At 37.1% G+C, this 20,694-nt stretch overlaps 2 protein-coding genes across 4 annotated transcripts; one reads left to right on the top strand and one right to left on the bottom strand.

The window, feature by feature from the left end:
• Nucleotides 1-71: 71 nt before the first annotated feature.
• On the bottom strand, nucleotides 72-11,263 carry LOC113680679 (exosome complex component 10). 2 transcript variants are annotated; one of them, XM_089180667.1, is made up of 26 exons: nucleotides 11,161-11,263; nucleotides 10,039-10,175; nucleotides 9,624-9,806; nucleotides 9,433-9,546; nucleotides 8,572-8,731; nucleotides 8,190-8,301; nucleotides 7,937-8,012; nucleotides 7,337-7,447; nucleotides 6,783-6,926; nucleotides 6,430-6,620; nucleotides 6,035-6,191; nucleotides 5,407-5,487; nucleotides 5,153-5,220; nucleotides 4,826-4,876; nucleotides 4,564-4,681; nucleotides 4,329-4,394; nucleotides 4,159-4,228; nucleotides 3,964-4,064; nucleotides 3,641-3,721; nucleotides 3,454-3,537; nucleotides 3,023-3,077; nucleotides 2,755-2,831; nucleotides 2,433-2,607; nucleotides 1,978-2,048; nucleotides 1,760-1,827; nucleotides 72-1,125 (listed from the first exon to the last, which is right to left on the bottom strand). In XM_089180667.1, exons 3-26 carry the CDS (start codon nucleotides 9,801-9,803, stop codon nucleotides 1,089-1,091), a joined length of 2,448 nt encoding a protein of 815 aa, XP_089036793.1. In that variant the 5' UTR covers nucleotides 9,804-9,806; nucleotides 10,039-10,175; nucleotides 11,161-11,263; the 3' UTR covers nucleotides 72-1,088. The 2 variants fall into 2 exon arrangements, with proteins under 2 accessions (XP_089036793.1, XP_027053514.2); XM_027197713.2 differs by having other exon boundaries at nucleotides 9,624-9,753; nucleotides 11,161-11,257.
• On the top strand, nucleotides 11,257-20,630 carry LOC113680669 (exocyst complex component 8). 2 transcript variants are annotated; one of them, XM_027197701.2, is made up of 21 exons: nucleotides 11,257-11,422; nucleotides 11,575-11,730; nucleotides 12,002-12,097; nucleotides 12,688-12,764; nucleotides 12,863-13,005; nucleotides 13,322-13,401; nucleotides 13,866-13,939; nucleotides 14,296-14,563; nucleotides 15,236-15,285; nucleotides 15,508-15,601; nucleotides 15,745-15,796; nucleotides 16,022-16,166; nucleotides 16,649-16,701; nucleotides 16,883-17,010; nucleotides 17,168-17,298; nucleotides 17,596-17,715; nucleotides 18,150-18,255; nucleotides 18,738-18,832; nucleotides 18,939-19,034; nucleotides 19,395-19,466; nucleotides 19,722-20,630. In XM_027197701.2, the coding sequence occupies exons 1-21, from the start codon at nucleotides 11,332-11,334 to the stop codon at nucleotides 19,824-19,826; spliced, it is 2,232 nt and encodes a 743-aa protein (XP_027053502.2). In that variant the 5' UTR covers nucleotides 11,257-11,331; the 3' UTR covers nucleotides 19,827-20,630. The 2 variants fall into 2 exon arrangements, 1 of the variants encoding a protein (XP_027053502.2); XR_016179246.1 differs by lacking the exon at nucleotides 18,738-18,832 and having other exon boundaries at nucleotides 11,320-11,422.
• Nucleotides 20,631-20,694: the final 64 nt, after the last annotated feature.

The following is a 20,694-nucleotide window of genomic DNA, read 5'->3' as shown; positions in this document are numbered from 1 at the left end:
CAAAAGTGTCGATGATGGAGTCGCAAAAAGCGGCCGAAGACAGTTAAAAAAAAAACAAACAAACAAACATTAGCAACCTTCGTGGGTTTATTGTGCTACAAATACAGTTGGATTTCTTTCTCAGCTCTCGAAAAGAAAATTCACTCTTGATTCTTACTAAAGCGGAATCTTCTTTGCTTTATAATACATCCTTTATTAATCAAAGTTGTGCGGTCAAGATGGCTGGACATTAGCCTCGTCATTATCTGTCCGTTTTTAAGGACCTCGACTTCGTATCGGTCCATAAAAATGCCTAAAAAGAACTCGCCCAATAATCAGAAATCTTGACAGCACGCATGGTTAATAATTCATAGATATTGGTGTTACAGCACGATTATGACGATGTTTTCAAATAGCGTTACTCTGGGAATTGTAACAAAGATTGGAAGTAAAACGTGTATTATTATCAGCGAGTTTTCTAAAAAAAGTGGGACTCATAGGGAAAAATGGAGTTCTTTCCTATCTTGTGCTTCATCTAAGGAAGCTGGAAATGGTTTTTCTATCCTCCGACTGGCTAACCGGCGACAATCATTGGGCTCGAAAACCGTAGAGTTTATCCAAACTATCGCGTCGAGATAAAAACAGATAATTTATACAACAAACGCTTTGCAAGTGTCTTAGTGTAGCACGTGTAACTTGGTGTAATTAAGCCCCTCTCCCCAGTCTAAAAAGCACTCGATTGACAGGTAAAATGTACTACTGCTTAATGAAACAAAAGATTCTACAATCGTTTGGAATGGATTTCTCATTGGAATAGAATTGGTTAAATTGACTTATCTTAAATCGCTCGTAAAATTCTTGTTTATCAACAGGTAACCATGTACGGCCATTCAGTATTAAAATCTGGTGTCTTTCAATAAAATCAATTTCCTCACTCCCCGAAAAACGATAAGAATTCACTTAAAAAGTGCCTGAAATTGAGCGAAATCAGTTTCGGCCAAAATTTACAAATGTACTATTTCCGTGAAATCAGTCCAAAAGCTGGCACAAATTATTTCAAAACAAGCATAATTGTAAGTTCTCCTCTTGAAGTCAGGGCTTAACTGCTGTCATCTTCGAGGCCACTTCTGCTTCTGACTTGAAGGCCTGTAATAGTGCAAAGCACAACATTGCAAATCAGAATTCTTCCACCATGGGCAATTTAAATCTGCATCAGGAAGAAATCAAAGCGGAGGGCCATTGGTGGCAATGCCATAAGGTGGCTCCTCGCACTCTGTTTCTAGGTCCAATTGAATTTTAGAATTTTTGGGTATGAAAAATAAAAGGAGGATATGGGGTGAGGCTGGCAGCAAATTAAACTAAATGTGACGCTAATTCCGGGAATCAACCTCAAGTTACTGCCAATGGCTATTACCACTGTGTCATACCTGTTTCCATAGAGGATCGCAAGGCACAGTCTAAATAACTTGCGACCATTTTGTGAACTTCCGACTTAATTTCGAGAAAAAAAAGCAGCAGCAGCCCTTTGTCAAAACACCTTTCGTAACTAATGGGAAGTACACTGTATTAAGCTCACAAAAGGCTACATTGGAGGAGATTTTAAAAGAAAACTGAAGAAAGAAATACAAGAATATTACTATACAAAGTTCCATTCACGTGGAGGACCTTTAAAAAAATACGTGACAACGACAAGGTCTGTTCAATTGGGGAAGTTCAATTTTACTTCAAGTTATGGCATAAGCTGTTTCTCTACTCAACAGAACAATCATAGATTACTTACTTTTTGGAAGAAAACGTTAAACTTTTGTGTCCCGATTTCATGTGCACTTTGGATCGAGGACCATTTGACTGTTGAAGAAATATGGAACAAATGAATAATCGATTAACAAGCAAACGCTACCTAAGAATTCACTAGAAGTAAAGAAGTACTTTCAGCGAATGAAAAAAAAATATATAAAATAATACATTCTCATTACAATTTGTATCATCGCTACTTACTTTAGAGTCTTTCGAAGAGTTATAGGGATTGAAAACGACTGCCTTTTCCCTCGAATCCTTTTGAGTATCTCCTGATAACAAAACAATCATTAAATATTTGATCACCATAAACCCACTCCTTTAACAAGAATGTCCTGTGATACCATTGCAACGCTTTTATTAACCAAATGAGCCATTAGACCAACTGAGGGCTGCCACTGAATGAATGTGTATTGGTGACTCGCAGAACGCTGGGATTGATATGATAATCATGTATTTGTACTGTAGAATAAACTAACATAAATTACTTGCAAAAGGCGGGGATAACAGTAATAATTATGTATTTGAACTGTGGAATAAACTAGCATAAATTACTTGCAAGAAGCAGTGATTAATATGATACTTATGTATTTGAACTGAGGAATAAACTAACATAACTTCGTTTAAAAAGTCATTCTAGCCGTATTGGTTCTTACCTAAAAATGTTGAATAGTCCACATCTGAGTAGTTGAAAGGCACAAACTCTCTGCCAGGCTGAGAAACTGAATCATGTGAAGGAGACATTTCTTCGTCTTTATTGTAATGAGACATGGATGAGCAGGAGTCTCCAGATTCCCTTTTTCTTTTCTTTTTAGCAGACTTTTCAGTTGTCTAGCGGTACACAAAAAAATCAGACATATACGTGAAAAAACCGAAAAACCGTGAAATAACTTCTCAACTAGAAGCGTTATCGAGTAATTTAGATGTATTGTGATTAGTAACAAAAAATTCAATCTGTCAATCAATAAATGCACTTACTTTGTCTCTCAGAGGTGTCAAGTCCTCGGGCGTGTCTCCGTTCTCTGTGTGAGAACGCTTCTGGCTAACAGTCGGTTCTGAACAGAAAAAAAAAAACAACAAAACAAAACATTATAAACAAAGGCACATGCTTCGCTAATCTGGACAAAATGAACTGTTAATAACGCTAATAAAACAAGGTATGTTCTTTATGTTCTTTTTGTTTCCTGTTTATAACATCATCCCCGTTCAAAAAACCGACTTTTTAATAGCACCGTTCATATATTACCTGATATTGTGGATGAAGATTGAAGTTGTGCTGCTTGTCTCCACTGCTGGTTTATCTGATGGAAGGTAGGATTAAGAAAAGTTTGGCATGTGAGGATACCAGGCCAAATCATCGAAGAAAGATAGAAAGTGTAGGATGGAGAATTGAAGTAAACAAAGCTTGCTCTGTAATGACTGAGAAAAGTGCGGATAAAAGTGGCAGCAGAAATAACCCCTCTTGAGAAAAATGTATTTCAAAGGAAGATTTCGTGATTATTTTGCAATATACCTTTTTCTATCGTTGCAATAACTGCCTTCACTTTATGGTGTTAAGTGCTAAACAGTGCTAAGGGCAAATTATTTGCTGTGGTCCATACTCAAGCAAATTAAAAAGGTCATTTAAAAGGCTCTAAGTTTGTTTGGACGGGGTTACTTCTAACACAGGGTACCCACCCTGCGCGTTTGTTCGTCACTCTGCAGGTCACCAACAACAGCATGGCCTTCTGTTGTCTCCGAGCGGCTTTTCACCGGAAGGAACTGCAAAAAAACTCATCAGCTGTAATAAACATCACTTAGATTGATAAATATTTCAAAAATTATAGAACGACACAGGAACTTGATAATAGTAGCGACAACGAACTTTTTGAAAAGGATTTTGAAACGAAGCTTTGATTTTTTCTGCTTTTTTCTGCCCATCAGTAGGCTGACCAACTTCCACAATCTGAAAAAGAAAGACATAAACAAAATGACACCATTCTTTCACTTAAGTTTCGGACGAGAAAGCAGTAGTTACACTAACGTTAACACCCCCTTTATCCACCCCTAATAACCACGTCACAAGGGCTGCAATGATGCAAGTCCTCTAGACCATCACAGTGTACAGAAAAGTATTTTTTACCCAACGTAACACAACTATAATCTTGACAATCGATGGAAATCTCTCTGACTAAGTAGCAGTTATACCTTAAATAGCGATACAGTAGGATTTGCTCTGATAATGGCGGGTCCAGACACCAAAACTCGACCATATGAACTCACTGAGTGACTAACAGCTGCAGACTCTCCTGTGGAAAAGCACAGGGTGAAATCAAATAGGTTTGAATGAAATGATAACACTAAAGAAATAAAATTCTGTAATAACAAAAAGATTTGTCTCACCATTATCAGTTGGTAGGTTTGGTTTATTATCTGAATCGATCAGTGGTGGTTGAGATACATTGGGACTCATCTGTAAGAGAAGAAATGTTTATACCTGACAGCTGTGGACAGGTTCAACCTGTTGCAATTTTAGGGATTCAAGAACAGAGTCATACGCAAAAGGCGATTACCAAAACATTTTGCCCTGTTGTGTTTCCTGAGTCAACTTGAGATGAAATGCCAGAAGAAGAGATGTTCTGAAAAACGGTTCAAAGAAACATAGATAACATTACGTTACCAACACCACGAGCACTACTGTAACAGTTGTAAATATGTCTTTAGTTCAGTGCAATACATAATATGTTTCATAATGATTAAGGTATATCTACAAGTAATTGTATACGCATGTAAATGAGATGTATAAACCTTGTTGGCGGTCAGAGCAAGCTGCTTTGCTTCAACAATCAACATATGTATCTCATTCACGTATTGCTTAACAAGTGTGGGGACTGGATTACAACAGGCAAGGACGCCTTGGGCCTCCCTAAAAAGAAACAAAAAAAGCCGGTTAAAACAGTTTCACAACTGACCTTAACCCTAAGTAATATGGTACAATGATTTCTAAGAATCACGATAGACAGCGAATTATCGAAATCTGGTTAATTCTTGTTTCAAAGTAAAGAACTACCTCGGTAAGGTCTCCGCAATCTGGAACATCATGTGATTTGGGATGACAAAACTGAAAGAAAAGAAACGATAAAACAAGAGATGTAGTGCCTTAACATAACCAAGATTGGATTTCCTTGCTAATAATTGATCCCTTAAAGTGAGATCTTATTGCAATATAAAATTGATGAGCTTCACATTTTGGTCATAAACGTTAAAGGTGTAATTTAAAAAGGTTAAATCTACAAACAAGCCCTTTGTACCAGAGATAATTCATTTTCAAAGTTTGTTGACTAAATAAAGTATTCAACCGGACAGATGAGTACCCTTTCCACAAATTTAGCCTTACCCATAGCTTTCATCCTCTTCTCGTGCCATATTATCTCTCCACGTGAACAGAAGGCGGAAGGCATGCATCTGTAAAATAATAATTCATTCTTATCATTGAAAAGTAAATCAACAAACAATCTATGTCACAGATTCCTTTGAAATCATTAGACGAGCAAGAAAAATAAAGTTGAAGTCACAAATAAATTCAGGCAAGGTAGATTTGTATTGACTGTTTAATTTTCTAAATTAATGCTTCTAAGAAGAATCAAAGACCTGCACAGGGTTAAATGTCCGCTTATGTTTCTCCAGTACTTTTCTGTAAGATTCACTGGTAAATAAGGGCTTCTCATAACGCTATACAAATAAAAAACAATATTAAAAAAAATTAATTACTAAGGTCACCAAAATGGATATTGGTGAATTCTCAGAGAAATCCAATAAATTCTGCAAGGTAGAGGGGGGGGGGAAGAGTTATCTACCCTGGACTAGCATCCCATGGGTGGGGGGGTGTAGCTGTACTCCTAGTTACTTCATGCTACAGAAACCTGGATAAGTTTTGGCTAGATGGGCCACTTGGCTTCTTACCTTTTTTCCCACAGAGGACCTTAACTCTTTAACACCCATGTGTGATCAAGACAGAAATTATCCTTACAATATCAATACCATATCAAGCAGACAAGAGATGAGAATGAACAAAAACATCAATTAAGGGATTATCAGTCAATCCAATACCATATTCACCAAACAAACATTATGACAATTGTATAGCAGACTGTAAGGGGAATTACTAGTGAGATCTTGGGAGTGAAAGGGCATGGTAACCTACATGTTCAACTACTTGGGCTAATTCAAAGTTCACAAGCAAGAAATGTCAGCTATATGGAGCAGCACTGCAACAAACCTTTAAGCAAATGTCCCTGCTCCTGGAGTACACTGATTGTAATAAGTTGTTATTTACATTTCCATGTTTAATGAGTTCATTATGCAGACGATCACAAATGTAAAGCAAATAATGTGTGTCTTCTCTGGCATAATGCACCATCTCTGAAGGCAGAGGTCTGTGAAATAAACAAACTTGATAATTAAAATAATCTAAATGCCTACATGGAATGATCATTGTTACTATATTGTGATTTTGGTCATCAAATTTTAACATCATGAAAAACGAATTCAAATTAAATAACATAACCATGATGATCTGGACTCAGCTCTTTTTTTTCACTTTTCATTTGTCTTGTACTTGTCTAAATTTTGAGCTGTAAAAAACAAAGGTTACACAACAAAACCACTAATAACCTTATCCTCCAATCTGCCAGTTGATATTGTTTATTTGCTGTGACATCACAGAACTTTTTCAGCAGGAAAGCCAAGGAGTACTTCCCATAGTTTAGCACCCTAGCAGCCTGGCCTGTGTCAAACATGTTGACAACATAAATACCAAAATCTCGCTGTAGCCATCCAATATCCATATCAGCTCCATGAAAAACCTGCAGGAAATAGAAATAGTCAAACCTCAAGTAACAAACAAATAGCAAATTCTATGGCATAACACAAAACCTGCACACTAGATTCACACAGAAGATGTAGATGAAGTGGTTTTCTGCCTTACTGGCTTGCTACAATTATAGAGGGTACATTTAAATTTTTACCTTAAGTATGCCAGGATTGGTAAAATAGTCACTGAGGATTTGAAGCTCACTGCGCAGCTCCAGTGTATCAATAAGAAAATCTTGGTGTCGTGTGGATATCTGCATCAAGCAACAAAATCCCTGGAAAGATCTGTAGGAATGAGCCTACAAAGCAAAAACATACAAGGTGATATGAACACAATACCAACATATTTGAACCACCACAGATCAAGATAAAAAGAAACAGCAAGCTACTTGCCTATTTAAAGTCAGAAATGTGTGATTTTGATAAAAAGAACTGATATTTTCTTGAATGCATTTTGTTTTTAAAAATTTACCCAAAATAATGTAAATTATACAGGGTGACATGTAAGCAATGGTAAAATTTTTTTTGTTACTTTGCCAAGAATTCAGGCTTTATTCTTCAAAGATCACATTCATTGGCAAAAAAAGATAAATGCTCAGTAGCAAGAGTATACCTGTTTTATCAGAAGTCAGTAACCATTATTCGATCACATACTGACTAAATACATGTATTATTAATCACTTCTAGGAAACATAATGAGCAACTGTACCTCTAGATCCACTGCAAACTCTGTCACAGTTGCAAGATGCTGGCAAAGCTCATGAAGCTGTTCTGTTGTTTCTATCAATGCGAATGGAGTTTTCTCAAGTTCATCATACAGCTGGCAACAGAATAAAAACAAAACAAAACATAAATAAGGTCAATCTCTTTGCTTTCACAGGTCAGAATAATCTACAAGTGTTTTAATCTACTGTGAATCATTTTAATAAAACCTAAATTGAAAACCACAAAAAGTACATCTGGAGGGATATAGCTAAGCACTAGCTAGCTGTTGATGACTTTTGCAAGCTCAGAAATAACCAATCTTCAGCTTATTATTAGTCACTAACAGTGGATAAAGAAATATTGGACAAGTCTTTGGTTTTCATAATTCAAGTCTTTCACAACAGTTAAATTCACTATATGTAAGTGCACTGTGATTTCAACAGAAGCATTCTAGAAAAATGTAAACTATCTAGTAACACAGTTCTAAAAAAAGGAAATTGGAAGTGAAATAAGTACCCTTAAGCTTAAAATCACTTGTCTAATCTCCAATTCTTTAATGTTTATTTTGTAAACACTATGTATCATTCTGTACATTTGAGCTAACCTCCTCTTTATGCTGCATCAGCTGATTTTCTGGAGGTTGAAACACTTCCAGTTCATATTGGTATGGATGGGCTGTACTGAAATCCACACAAAAGACAACAATAATGATTAAACATTTGCATGCTAATGTAGTTTTGTAAACAAATTTAGGGCATATAGCAGATGGGTCCAAGAAGAAGTCACAGAGAACCAAAACAGAGTGCAACAAAGAAAAAAAGGTGGAAAACTTGGCACTGACATTCTATAATGATCACCTGTTTGCCGAAGAGCTGCTTATTCCTTTTACTCTCTCCTGATGCACAAAATCAGCAATAGCTGATGGTACTTGTGCATCTCCAGGTAGATGCCTACTGCTGCTTGTCTCATCTGAAAAGCACCATACACAAATCAGTCTCATTCCCCAGAGTTGACATATTTAAATCAATTTTCATCTCTCCTAGTTCTTGGTTTACTAGTTTACCATATACAATTGAATTTATTCTGTATTGAATACAAGACTAGTGTTCCTTCCATTTCTGACAAGAATGGGGCCAAATCTGTAATATGTGGTTTGTATTTATTACACTGACTCTACATAAAAGGCACTGATATTTTCCTGCATGTGATGAAATGATTTTAGTATTTCATTCAACATACCAACTTCAAGGGGCCTTAAAGCATTAGGTTTTCTCTTGATGATTGGAATGAAAGGAGTGTTGCTGTTGTCAATCTTGTCTTTAAATTTCAGTTGTGGTCTCTGAATGTGTTTAGCCATGAGAAAACGGAAGTTGGTATCTTTCTTTCCAGGGATGTCTTTCTGTAAGTTGATAACACAAACAAAAAAAACATCTTTGATATAATAATGCAGTCAGTTAATTTTACATGAGATGTACTTATTTTCAAAACATGTATAAGGTTGTATTGATTTTAAGTATCATATACACCAGCATATAAGCTGCACATACAAATAAGCCACACCTCAAGTTTGGCACCTACTGTAATATTTTGGAAAAAAGTTTTTGAAAAGAAATCAAAAGAAAACACATTTGGAGTCTTGAGAAAGTTGCCATATTTTGGTTGCTTTATTGGTTCTAATCTATTATTTTAGAAGCTGTAGTATGGAAATCATATATAGACTCTGACTTAGACATATGTTTGATCTCACTCTGGTTTATTTGTTCACTCAGTATTTTTTTCAATTCTGTCAGATTTTCAAAAACGTTTTAAATAAACAACAGGAAATATTCTGTTCATTCATTGGTAATTCTAGCTTAGTAACCAGCCAATTGATACAGGCTTAAAAATAAATTTGCGATGAATAGAGTTAATTGATAAAAATTTTCCATAAGTTTTCCAGATGTTCTTGAAGATATGTCACACCCCTATTTGTTACAACACATTCTGGAAAAATGGTGCCACTTATAGTTTACCGTTATTAAATTATACATATGTCATAGACGTTTAGTGAATCTATACTTTTCCCATTCATTTGAAAGTTATTGTGTGTTTACACTGTACCTTAGCTCTGTTCCAACTTGACACAATTGGTGTTCCTTGTTGCCCAGGAGCTCCAGCAACTGTCTGGTTTGTTTTGTCTGATTTCAGGCCTGCAGCCTCATCGAGGTTTGTGTCCTTATGAGACAAATATTTTTATTAATAAAGATGAGCCTCCAACCAAGAAGCAGTGATAATAATCTTCAGAAACTCACCACTCTTTCCAGAAGAATGTCATTGGCTTCTACAAGACTGTCAATCAGCTCATCGCTATCTGGATCAATAGCATGAGTATCTGAGGGCCACTGACAATGAACCTTCCAATGATGCAACAGATTTCCAATGCTGTGAAAACAGTCAGACATTGATGCCTCTTTGGTTCTATCAAATGTCATAAGCTTAACACAATAAAAATCATCAATCATTATTGAGATACAGGGAATAAGAAAATAATTACTCTTAACAGAAGAAAACTCACTAATCATATAAATGACCTAAACAGAACAAATGAAAAGCATCCATTCCAACAGAAGGTAACTACAAGTACCTCTGCTACTGCAACTTAATGGTGGTAAATGTTACACAAATTCTATAATTCACCAGTTGCATTAAACAGTAGAAGTCACTTACTTGCTAAGCAGCCTTGCTCCTTGAGCTGATCTAAATTCCCTGAAATCTGGAAAACTGTAGTAAAAGTCATGATCTTCTCCTGCCCCAGGCAAGTTGCCAGATTCCCTTACAGCTTGGACAATAGCAGCTAAGGATTCCTAAGGAGGACAGCAAGCAGATTATTATTGGTCTATCCTTTATCCTTTTACAATCGGTCAATCCCTCAAAAAATGTAACAATCTACAAGCAAGACAAGCAAGTAACATTTCATGACTTGCTCCTTACTAGTGGCAAAAGTACTCGGACCCTGATTTGCTTAATAACTGATCTAGGTTGCAAATTGCCCTCCCCCCTTGAACAAAGTCAAACTCCAGCGCTTGAATTCGATAAACAAACATCGGAGCAACTTCAGAATACCCCGCAACTCATTTACATGTCATTGAATAAGAATAGTGTCTATTGTGTTATGCCTCGATCTTCAAAGCCTCCCGACACATGTAAATGAGTTGCGGGGTATTCTGAAGTTTAGCCCAAACGGAGCAACTTCAGAATACCCCGCAACTCATTTACATGTCATTGAATAAGAATAGCGTCTATTGTGTTATGCCTCGATCTTCAAAGCCTCCCGACACATGTAAATGAGTTGCGGGGTATTCTGAAGTTTAGCCCAAACATCAACATTGTCCTAGGGGTCTACTCTGATCCAAGTGTACACCATGTAATCATCAAGCCAGCAAAGTGAGTTTGAAATTCTAGCTCTTAAAAATAGGTTGGCTGTGAGATAGCCATCTAATCCGAAGTTGCTTACTTAAGCTTGCGGAAGGGCCTGTTAGGGAGATATCACGGTCGATCTTGACCAAAGAACTGTTTATCAAGACAATTATTTAGACCTAGCCAGGATTCCTTGTCGTATTCCAAGCTTTTATAGATGCACTGAGGAATGTAACATAACCTCAGCGTTTTTTGAGGATCAAAATAGATATGTGATAGAATTATTATCGACAAGCATGTGATGATGATAAAATCTCGAAATTGAAGGCTGCACAAATCAGAATTTTCTTGTCGCATTCATGCAAAGCTGGCTCCCTTTCGTCTAAGAAGAATTAAATTATACAAAAATTAAGCAGTAACATCTATAAATACCTGAGAAAATGATTTCAGATCTCCTATTCCGGGCAAAACACTCTCTGCATCGTCTTCTTCCATGTGGTCAGCCATCTTGTAATCCCAAAAACTGAGAAGGTCTGGGTGACGGAAGTGGAAATCCCATGACTCTTAGTGATCGATTCCTAGTGCCAGTACTTCCGGGTGGGTATGAAAACAAACATGGCGGTCAAATTGGATGATGTTTCTTCTCCTCAACTCGCGCTTAAATTTTCAAGTTCTTCCTTCGATCCTGATAAATGTAAGTATTGCATGAAAACTAATTAGGCGATAACCACCCTTTGTTTCTTCCAAATTATCATTTTTCGTTTTGATGTACCTGTAATTGACTATCTTATCATGATACAGAGCTCTAGGTGGACTGCACCTTCCATCCTTATTTTTTTGCTTCAGATGTCAGGGATCTGTCTGCGAAGTGTGACACTGATGCTGAACTTCAGGATCATCGAAAGCGTATTCAGACTTTAAGCGAAGAAACTGCGGTTAGCTTGAAGAAAAATGTTTATAAGAACTACATGCAGTTCATCGAAACATCAAAGGAAATATCATGTATCCTTTAGCTTTTAATCAGGCGAGGGTGTGTGTGCTCAGTGATGGGGGATGCCGAAAGAGTACAATCAAGATTGTAAGATTAAAGATGCAAACAGAAAACTAACTTCGTGTGCTTGTTTATCGGTATCCTTAATATACCACTCTTTCGAAGGATTTTTCAAGACCAATGCGAACAGAACGTCCTGCAGGATGTTGTACATGTGGATTTGGATTAGTTACGAATCGTAATAAATGTCAATGATGCAGATTCCATAACATAATCTATTAGATCTAGAAGCAGAAATGTATCAGTTGGGACATTTTTTGGCGGAGCAAAAAGCGATACTCAGCAGTCAGGAAGACATGTCTTTATTTGGAACACAAGGTAATATGTATATACCAAAGAAATTGGAAATACTCACAACATAAGAACTACGTTGAGTAGCCAAATCTCTGTATAGCTCTCTGTCTATTTTGTCATTAAAGCTCTTAAGCTTAGATCTAATAATTCAGTTAATATTATGAATCACAACAGGTTAAAATATCTTTTAAAATAGGAAAGTGGTGATATTCACTAATTCATGTACAAGGCATGTTTGAGAACAACCAAACATAAAAAGTTTTATGTTTGATCCACATGTTGATCTACAGGCATGTTTTAATTGTTTAAGTATCTACTTCCTCATCTGAAAGAAGATGGAACTAACTGATGGGTGTATTTGCCCCCTGTTACCTTATCCCATCCTTCACTCCCCTTAGCATTTTGTAAAGTCTTGTTTTAGTCAATATTCTTCAGAAAGAGTACATATTTCTGGCCAAAAAAACACTCTTAGTGGTCTGTGAAATTTTGTTTTACAGTGTAAATAATTATTTATAAGTACCATTCTAATTTATTATAATATATTACCCAATCAACAATTTTAATAATTGCACAAATTTTTTTTTTGTAAAAACTATTGCTGTTCTTTAATTTAGATCCTAATTCTTCAATGAAACCCTCAAAGAAAGATGAAAAAGGCAGCAGCTCAATAGAATCAGTAGAGGGTCTGGCTGTAAGTTATATTTATATGTTTGAAATGAATATTGTTAAAAATGAAATTAACTAGGATTGAAATAGATGGTCAATTAATTTTACGATTTAAATTTACAGAGTGTCCTAGATATCACTGATGTGAACTGTGTTTTTGAGGGAGACCTGGTTGAGGTGGATCCAGAAACATTTCTTCCAAAATCTAAAATTCATGCCTTCCTGTTACATGACAGTATGGTGGTCGCAAACATCATTCAAAACAGGTACTGTCAACAGCAGTTGTATTGATCCATGGTTCACTGGTGATGATGTTAAGTTTACAATTGAACTAAAGAGACATAAAGAAAAGTTATGAAAGTGATCTGATCTTTTCCTAGGTCAGTTTTCTGTGAAATCTGAGAATTCATATACAGTTTTTATCCTTAAACTGATCTCAAATGAAACTTAACCTGTCTCGACTTGTTTGTTAGTTAGTCTGAGTCTATATTTGGAATTAATCTTAATACCATGGTATTGATACAGACTTGCCAAGGGTTATTAGTAACTATTGATTGTCTTCAATATTTTCGCTTTTCTAAGGCGTGGTCCAGTTCGTTTTAAGTTCCAAAGCCTGTTTGAACTAGAAAATGTTGCAGTGGTGAATATGACAAGTGCTGATGGTATGTATATTGTTGGGCAATCACCTTGACCTCACCCTCTTCAGTTTCTTTATTTTGGGACTCATTTTTAACCAAAAACAGGCTAGAAAAGAAGGTAAATAGCTAATACATTATGAGGTTACTTGTATATAATTTTTTTAGTGAGCTCTAATCTAACTGAAGTTGGTGGTATTAGGTCTTGAATAGCACACAGTACTGTGGTGAGAACTGTGCCTGTGTTCTGGATCAATTTATATATCCTATTGAGATTGTTAGCCATAATACAGGGACTAATTACAACTAACAGCATTATGTTTAGTATTTGATTGTATAATCAGTGCAAGGTCTCAGACTATTCATCTCTAATAATAAGAGCATCTGACAATAAGCTGGACAATAAACAGATTTTTAGGTTTACATCTAATGCATGTTGGTGGTTATGTTACAAATTTATAATAAGTCATTGGTTTTGATGCACATCTCAGGTTTGAAGGATGCTTTCAAGGTTTTTCTGTTCCCAGAAACTCATGTGTATCAAGCTGAAAATAAAACAATCAAGGTGAGGAGAAGAAAATGAACTACCATGTATACAGTAATAATATTATTATTATCTCCTGACCCACAAGGCCCTGCTTACATAATCCCATTAACAAAACATGGGAATGAAAATTGATGTGAGCAGAGTGGGATGAGTCGACCTGAGCCAGTCCAGAAAAAAACCATTCAGCCCTGCACTTGTATGTCTCTTTTAAAGAAATTAATAATGGAGTACAATGTAAAGAAAACAATTCAGTTATACTTTTGATGTAATGCATGTTTCTTGCACAAGTTTTTGGCTTACAATTGAGGTATTTCCTTTTAATGCACCTGTCTGACATAGCATCTAATTGTTACCTTTTTGTACTTATTTTCTAGAAAGAGTGGTTGGATAGGATTGAAGAATGTAAAAAGAACTTTAAACTGAAGCTGGAACAAGAGGTTAATGAAGGTGGCAGTGAAGTTGCATCCAATACAGAGATTACCAGCAGTTCAGAGAATTCCAATCCTTTTGTTGAAGATAGTGGAAAAAATCCATTCGTAGAGGATGACAACAGCAATCCTTTCTCAAATAATTATGATGATGACAAGAATCCATTTAATGAAAGCAAATCCACCAATCCTTTTGATGAAGAGGAGGATGAAGGTTGCTATAATGATCTTTATCAAAACAGTACACATGCAGAAAATAATCTGCTTGACCTTTATGGAAGATACTGCTTGAATCCACAGTTTAGCAGAGAGGTTACCATAGGGACCCATCAGAAACTGAAAAACTCAAAACAATTACTCATTTGTCTAACAATTGAAACTAAGGTGCAATGAATGACTAAGGCATCAGACAAAATAATGGCAAAAATCATTAATTGAAATCAACACCTTAAAAATGAGACTCTGAAAAAATTGAAATTAAAAATATTTATCTGATAAACTAGAAAACGGAAAAGTCTTGTTACCAGCCCCTGGTCTGGGGCAAGGTCAACATGGTAGGGAGGCATCACCACTGGCTAACCACTTTATAATAAACCATTTTCAGCAGATGCACCAAGATCTCCCCACAATGGTCATGAGGACCCATCTAGTATTATGTAGTTATCTGCCTCAATATGCAAGCACTGGAGAGCGCTTGGGGTGGGAAGGAGGGAGTAGATTAATGCAACAGAAGTCCCTGCTTAACTTTCCCTTTAAATACCTGGAGTGCTTTAACTTTCTCAAGGGAAGATACATATCAATTGAAAGTGACAGTGTCTTAAAATATAGAACAGATTAAAACTTAGGGGGCATGTCTTTTATATACATGTCTGTGTTTTTGTTACAGGGCCTGTTTCGTCTTCCTCACCTAATTCTGGAAACTCCAATGTTGTCAAGGTAACAAAAAATTGAATCAGAGAGCAACCACTAGTACATGTAAGAGTTTAAATGATGTATGTGAACCAAAATTTAGGCCTGATTTCCTCTGTTGTCTTGAGTTTGGTTTTTATTCCTCTCTACACCTCCTCGTTGTTTCCCTGTTCTTGATCCAGTCAGCGGTGTGGCTTAATTAATTCTTTACATAAAATTATATTTAGCTTTTTTGTATATTTCTTTCAGGCTGGAAAAGGTTGGCTTAGAGATATGCCAGAAGATTTAGACATGTTCATAGCTCAAAGGGATTTTGAGAGGGCCATGGAGTTAATAGATAGAAGTGAGTAGTGTTTCCTCGGCAAATAGTGAACCTAGATTAAGCTAACACGGTCATCCTCCCTCCTTCCTTCCCACCTAAAAGCTCTCTGTGCTGGCCCTGGTAGAATGATTTAAGCTCAGCATATCTTATAATTATTCTTTCAGCGAATAAATATTTGAAAGAAAACAGCAGCTCTCAAGCAGCAAAAGAAATCAAGTAAGTCTTACCAAATTTATTGTCAAGTTGATAAAATGTAGTGTCCTATCAGTTGTTCAGTTTAAAGAACCCCTGGACATGTAAAAGGTGTTCAAAATTAGCCACTGAAATACCTGTACCATAAGGGTGTACAGCGCTAGCTAGGAAGAAATAGATTTCTACTAACTCTTTCAATACTTTCATTGTGTTTTTGTGGGCGACATTATTTCATTTTTATTTGGTTAGAGTTCGCCTTGATCGTCGAGTAAAGCAGTTGGTAGATGCTCTTATTGATGAGTTGGACTCTAGTCGGAGCTTTCTACTTCATGTAGGACCACGAGCAACCAGAAGAACTGTGTCACTGTTGGTTAGACTGGGGAGAGCTTCTGAGGTGTGGCATATTAATGTTCTATAATCTTGCATACTTGTCAAAAGAGGAGATTTTTGATCGGATTTTTTTACTTAAAAAATGATGCAGTGATTAGGTTATCAGTCGATCGTGCGCTACATTGTTCGGTTGAGGGTAGTGCAGAACAAGACTGTAGGTGACAGTGACCTTGCTACAACCTGAGTAGACGGTTGACAGCAATTGATAACTTGTGAGCCTGATCTCGACTGTTATGATGGCTTTGCTCGGTTTGTCAAAACGTCAGTGACTGTCACGTACACGGTCATGCTACACGATTGACGTGTTATCAATAAAAGATAAGCTTACCCCGAATCCCGTTTGAATTTGTTTCTTCACTTTTATAGTGCGCATTTGTATTACTGGCGACTTTTTCAAGGTGTGCATGTGTCAGGGTGGGTGGGAATGGGGAAGGATACTTGAACAACCCTAATTGACCTCTCTTATCTTTACTTTTGACGAGGCAGGCATGTCAGCTTTTCTTGAGGAACAGAAGTGAAGCCATCAAACATGCTATAAGGTAACCTATCACAATTTGTTCTAATTACTTTGCACAACTAAAATGATTGAACCCAGCATACCAGCTGCATGCAGACCTAATTTGATACAAAGCTAGACTTAGTACAGATCTAATGAAGTGCAGAGTAGAAGCTCACTACAAGAACCGTTATGTAATATGGATGACTGCTTTATTTTTTAAGGCAACTCAAGATTGAAGGGGCTACGTCTCTATACATCTCTAAGTTGTCCACCGCGTTCTTTAGTAGCATCATAGAGACTGGTAAAGAGTTTGAACAAGTTTTCTCTGCTAACAGAGGGTTTAGTTCAGGTCAGTAGAAAAATCTTCTTTCCTAACTTTCTTCCTCCATGCTGTAGCTGTAAATGCTTTCTAGTATTGAACTTCGTTTACTTGAAATGAATATTTACAGCTCTAGTAATAGCTTCAGTAGTCTTTTACTAATTCTTGTTTTTCTCTCTCCGACCAGCCTTTGTCGTGTGGGCCAAAAGTGAACTGAAGCACTTTGTGTCACGCTTTTCTAATCAAGTATTCAGAAGGGAGATGGGTTTAGCAGCTACTGGTGTTTGTGTTAGCATGGCAAGGCATCAGTGTGAAAAGGTAAACCTTACTGTGTTCTCACGTTTGACCTTGTTGCTGAAAGCCGCAAGATATATAGCCATCGTCAACGATGTCTGTCTTTCGTTCTCTTGGTATATTTTGCTGCTGTTTTCTCTGCGATGTAGCGCCTCTTTCCCAGAATCCTTGTTGATATTTATCTCTTCGGACCCCTAAATGGCACCCATCGTGGGGCTGTTATACGGTTGTCCTTACTTTCTATCCTGGTTCCAACCAAAAACAAAAAGTTTATACATTTTGACTGTGTAAAACTTAGCTTGTGACATGTTGATTGTACAGCTGCAGGAGATCGGCCTAGACTTGACATTCTCCATGCAAGAGATGCTTCTTAGAGACATTGTTGAAGCACTCTTTGACACAAGAGATCAGATGGTGAAGTTTTCAAGGCACAGGGCCATGGTAAGTGACATGAAATGTAAACGTGGAAATAACATCGTCATGTGTGTGGCGTGCATAACAACCTTCAACTCGAAAGGAGACTCCAAATAAAAGATAGGAAAAACACAAAAGTTGCGATGACAACCTTGAAGGAACAAGAATGAATAAGAATGGAGAAAATTAACATGGATTGTACATGACTAAGTTGCTTATACAATGACGTAGCTCGGCGAACTCATAGTTTACTTCTAGTAAACGTGTAGCAGGCAATAATACAATCTCTGAATCCCACTCGTGCCATGGAGCGAATGAGGACAGACACCTCAGCGGCTTCTTGTGTTTTACTTTAAACTTCTCACAGGTGGTCATCTCTACACTGAATAATCGAATAATTTCAAATCTACAGAGAGTTTCTCTCTATTATGAATTCACGATATGTTTTTTTCCTCATGAAGGAAACAAATTGGAAACCAATGGAGTTTGAAGGACATGCAGATCAGCTTGGAAAATTATGTGAAGAAATGGAAAGCCTGGGTATTGAGAGTTTTCAACAACTTGTTGGTAAGAAGCTGTGTCCATTTATCGATCTTTTGTTTCCTTTGCAGTTTCCTTTACCCGGCATTTTTTGTTTAAGTTATCTAGAATTCGATGTTGCAATTATGGCAATTAATAGTTAGTTCTTCCCGTTTGCGCTTCAGTGATAATTTGCCTTCAGAACCAAGGTTCTCTTTATTCCATGTCGGCTTCTGCAATCAGAAATCTCGGTCTGGAGTTGAACATGCTGATCACTCGGACCGACCGACTGATCGCGTTCTCTTGCCCTTTAGCTAGCCTACGGTATTTGGTCTAAAACTGGTCCCGACTTGTCGGTAATCTATCGGTAGCCTGTTGGCAGCCTGTTCCAGCCTGTCGGCTATCTGCAGATCTAGCAACTAATCACCCATAGGGTCTTGGAACAACAGTCGGTAGAGAGAAGCTTTACTTGAAATTTACTGAGATTATAGCCATGACCCTCCTTCGCTTTGTTGTTTTGTGGAACACAGATGGCAATAAAGTGAACCTGAGCAGTGCCACTGTGGCTTTTATTAAAGGAGTGTTGGGCTTCGTAGGAGACGGATTAACAGTCAATACACCACAGGCAAGAAGTCTACTAATAATATGCGTGATACAAACAGTTATTTTTTTCCTTAATCTTTATCTTTTATTTTGCGTAGTAAAATAAGAGTATCCCTTTCAACTTTCAGCTTCAGCCATGGTTTGTAGATTGCATTGGGGATTTGTTTGAAAACCAAGTGGTTCTGTTCGAGGCCATTCTTAAATCTGGTCGGTATGCAAGCCAGGTAAGCATCTGCCTGTATTCAGCGTTCATTTCCTTCAGCGAGGACGTCCGCTTACCAGCGGGGTTTGGCGTTAGTGCTGGCGGCAGTCGATGTCCTAGGCCTCGCTGCACGCTGATCAAAAATAAGTTCTTTACCGATGTCTTTGCTATTCCGCCTTTAACGCTTGTTTTGTTTAGTTCGGATTTTCTCCTTTCGGTTAGGTTTTATCTAAATTATTAGTATTGTAAAAAGCCGAGAAGCAGGATCCCTGGCAAGTGGCTTGTAGCTCTGATAAGCTCAACACCCACTAAAGGCTTCTGAGTTACAACCGTCTTGTCATGTTGTCTTTCATAACCTGTTGTGTGTACTTTTTTTTTCCAGCGTGAGTTCATCCTTATGAATGCTTCATTTGTCTTTGAAATTACCCTTCCTCTGATTAAAAAGCGATTGAAGGTAGGTATGCGGTTTAAGTATGGTTTGCGAGTTTCGTTTTCTTTTCGATTGTTTGTCTGTGTTTTATTTGCTTGCGTAGAATTTCCTTGTTCGCTTTTTTCCGCGCTTGAGTTTTCGTGGGTTCCTTTACCGTTATTCTGAAAGGCTGTTGTGATTACTTTGGTTTTGTGTGGACGGTAGTTAAGGGAAAACCGATCCACCTCCTGGAATGAGCTCTTTTTTGTTTCTTTTCTTATTTTTGCCATTTTTCTTTAGGTTGGGACCAATCCTGGTCGTTTCATGGAAATACAGAGCGGGTTAAAGAGACTTCAGTCCATTACTCCTTCAAGTGATGCGACGGAAGGAAAAACTGGCAAATGAAAATGTGACAACATCTCACCACTAATAATAAATTGTTTTCAAGAAGACACTTCATTATAGTCTGTTCAAAACAGAACTGAAAACAAAATAACAGAAGTAACCAAATGAGAACTTCAATTTTCTTGTATCTTACAGAAACAAATCTTTATTTCTAGTGAATTCAGTCTGATAATGATGTACAATTATTGTTTCGATACCGAGAAAAGTTCAGTTATCATTGGATGAGAAGTAACAGTTGTCCTACGCTCCATGCGCATGGGTGAGGCTGCAGTCGAGCCTTTCGTCCGCCTATGATCGTTGTTGAGTGGTGGGGGAATCTTTTATCTGTTTCCCTTGGAGGGAAAATTCTTGTGACGTTTTCAATTTAATTTAGTGCAGAGAGAGCAGTAAAATTACCCTGACTGGTCTTAATAACGTGCTCATTGGAATGAAAGAGTTAAATTGTGATATTATCCTTGTCACCCTTGCAAAAAGGGCTCTACATTCTTTGTTTCTTTTTTATCTGCGAAAGTGGAAAATTCACCACATTCGTTTTGCATAGTAATGCAGTGACGGTTACGCTGCCAATATTCGAGTTTTGTGCAAAAAAACACTTTGAGTCCTCAAGTCGTGGCTATAAGGGTTAAGTAGACTCAGAGAATGAATTTGGAAACCAAAGTACCTTTCCTTATTAGTAGATTTTTAACCACGAAAACCAATTTGGTTTTTTTTTTTTTTATAAAATCTTCAACTGTAGTGGAGTCGACCCACTCTTTAGTTAGTATTGAACATTACAACGAAAAAATAAATGAATTACACGAGAAAGAGAAGCTTTATGGTTGTTTTGGCGTTAATTAGCATTAAATGAAGACTTCGTTAGGCTGGATCA

Source organism: Pocillopora damicornis, chromosome 8 (genome assembly GCF_964200805.1).
Source record: "Pocillopora damicornis chromosome 8, jaPocDami1.2, whole genome shotgun sequence".
In the NCBI taxonomy this organism is placed as follows: Eukaryota; Metazoa; Cnidaria; class Anthozoa; order Scleractinia; family Pocilloporidae; genus Pocillopora; species Pocillopora damicornis.
The sequence above is the reverse complement of the archived record's forward strand: the minus strand, read 5'-3'. Positions and strand labels throughout refer to the sequence as shown.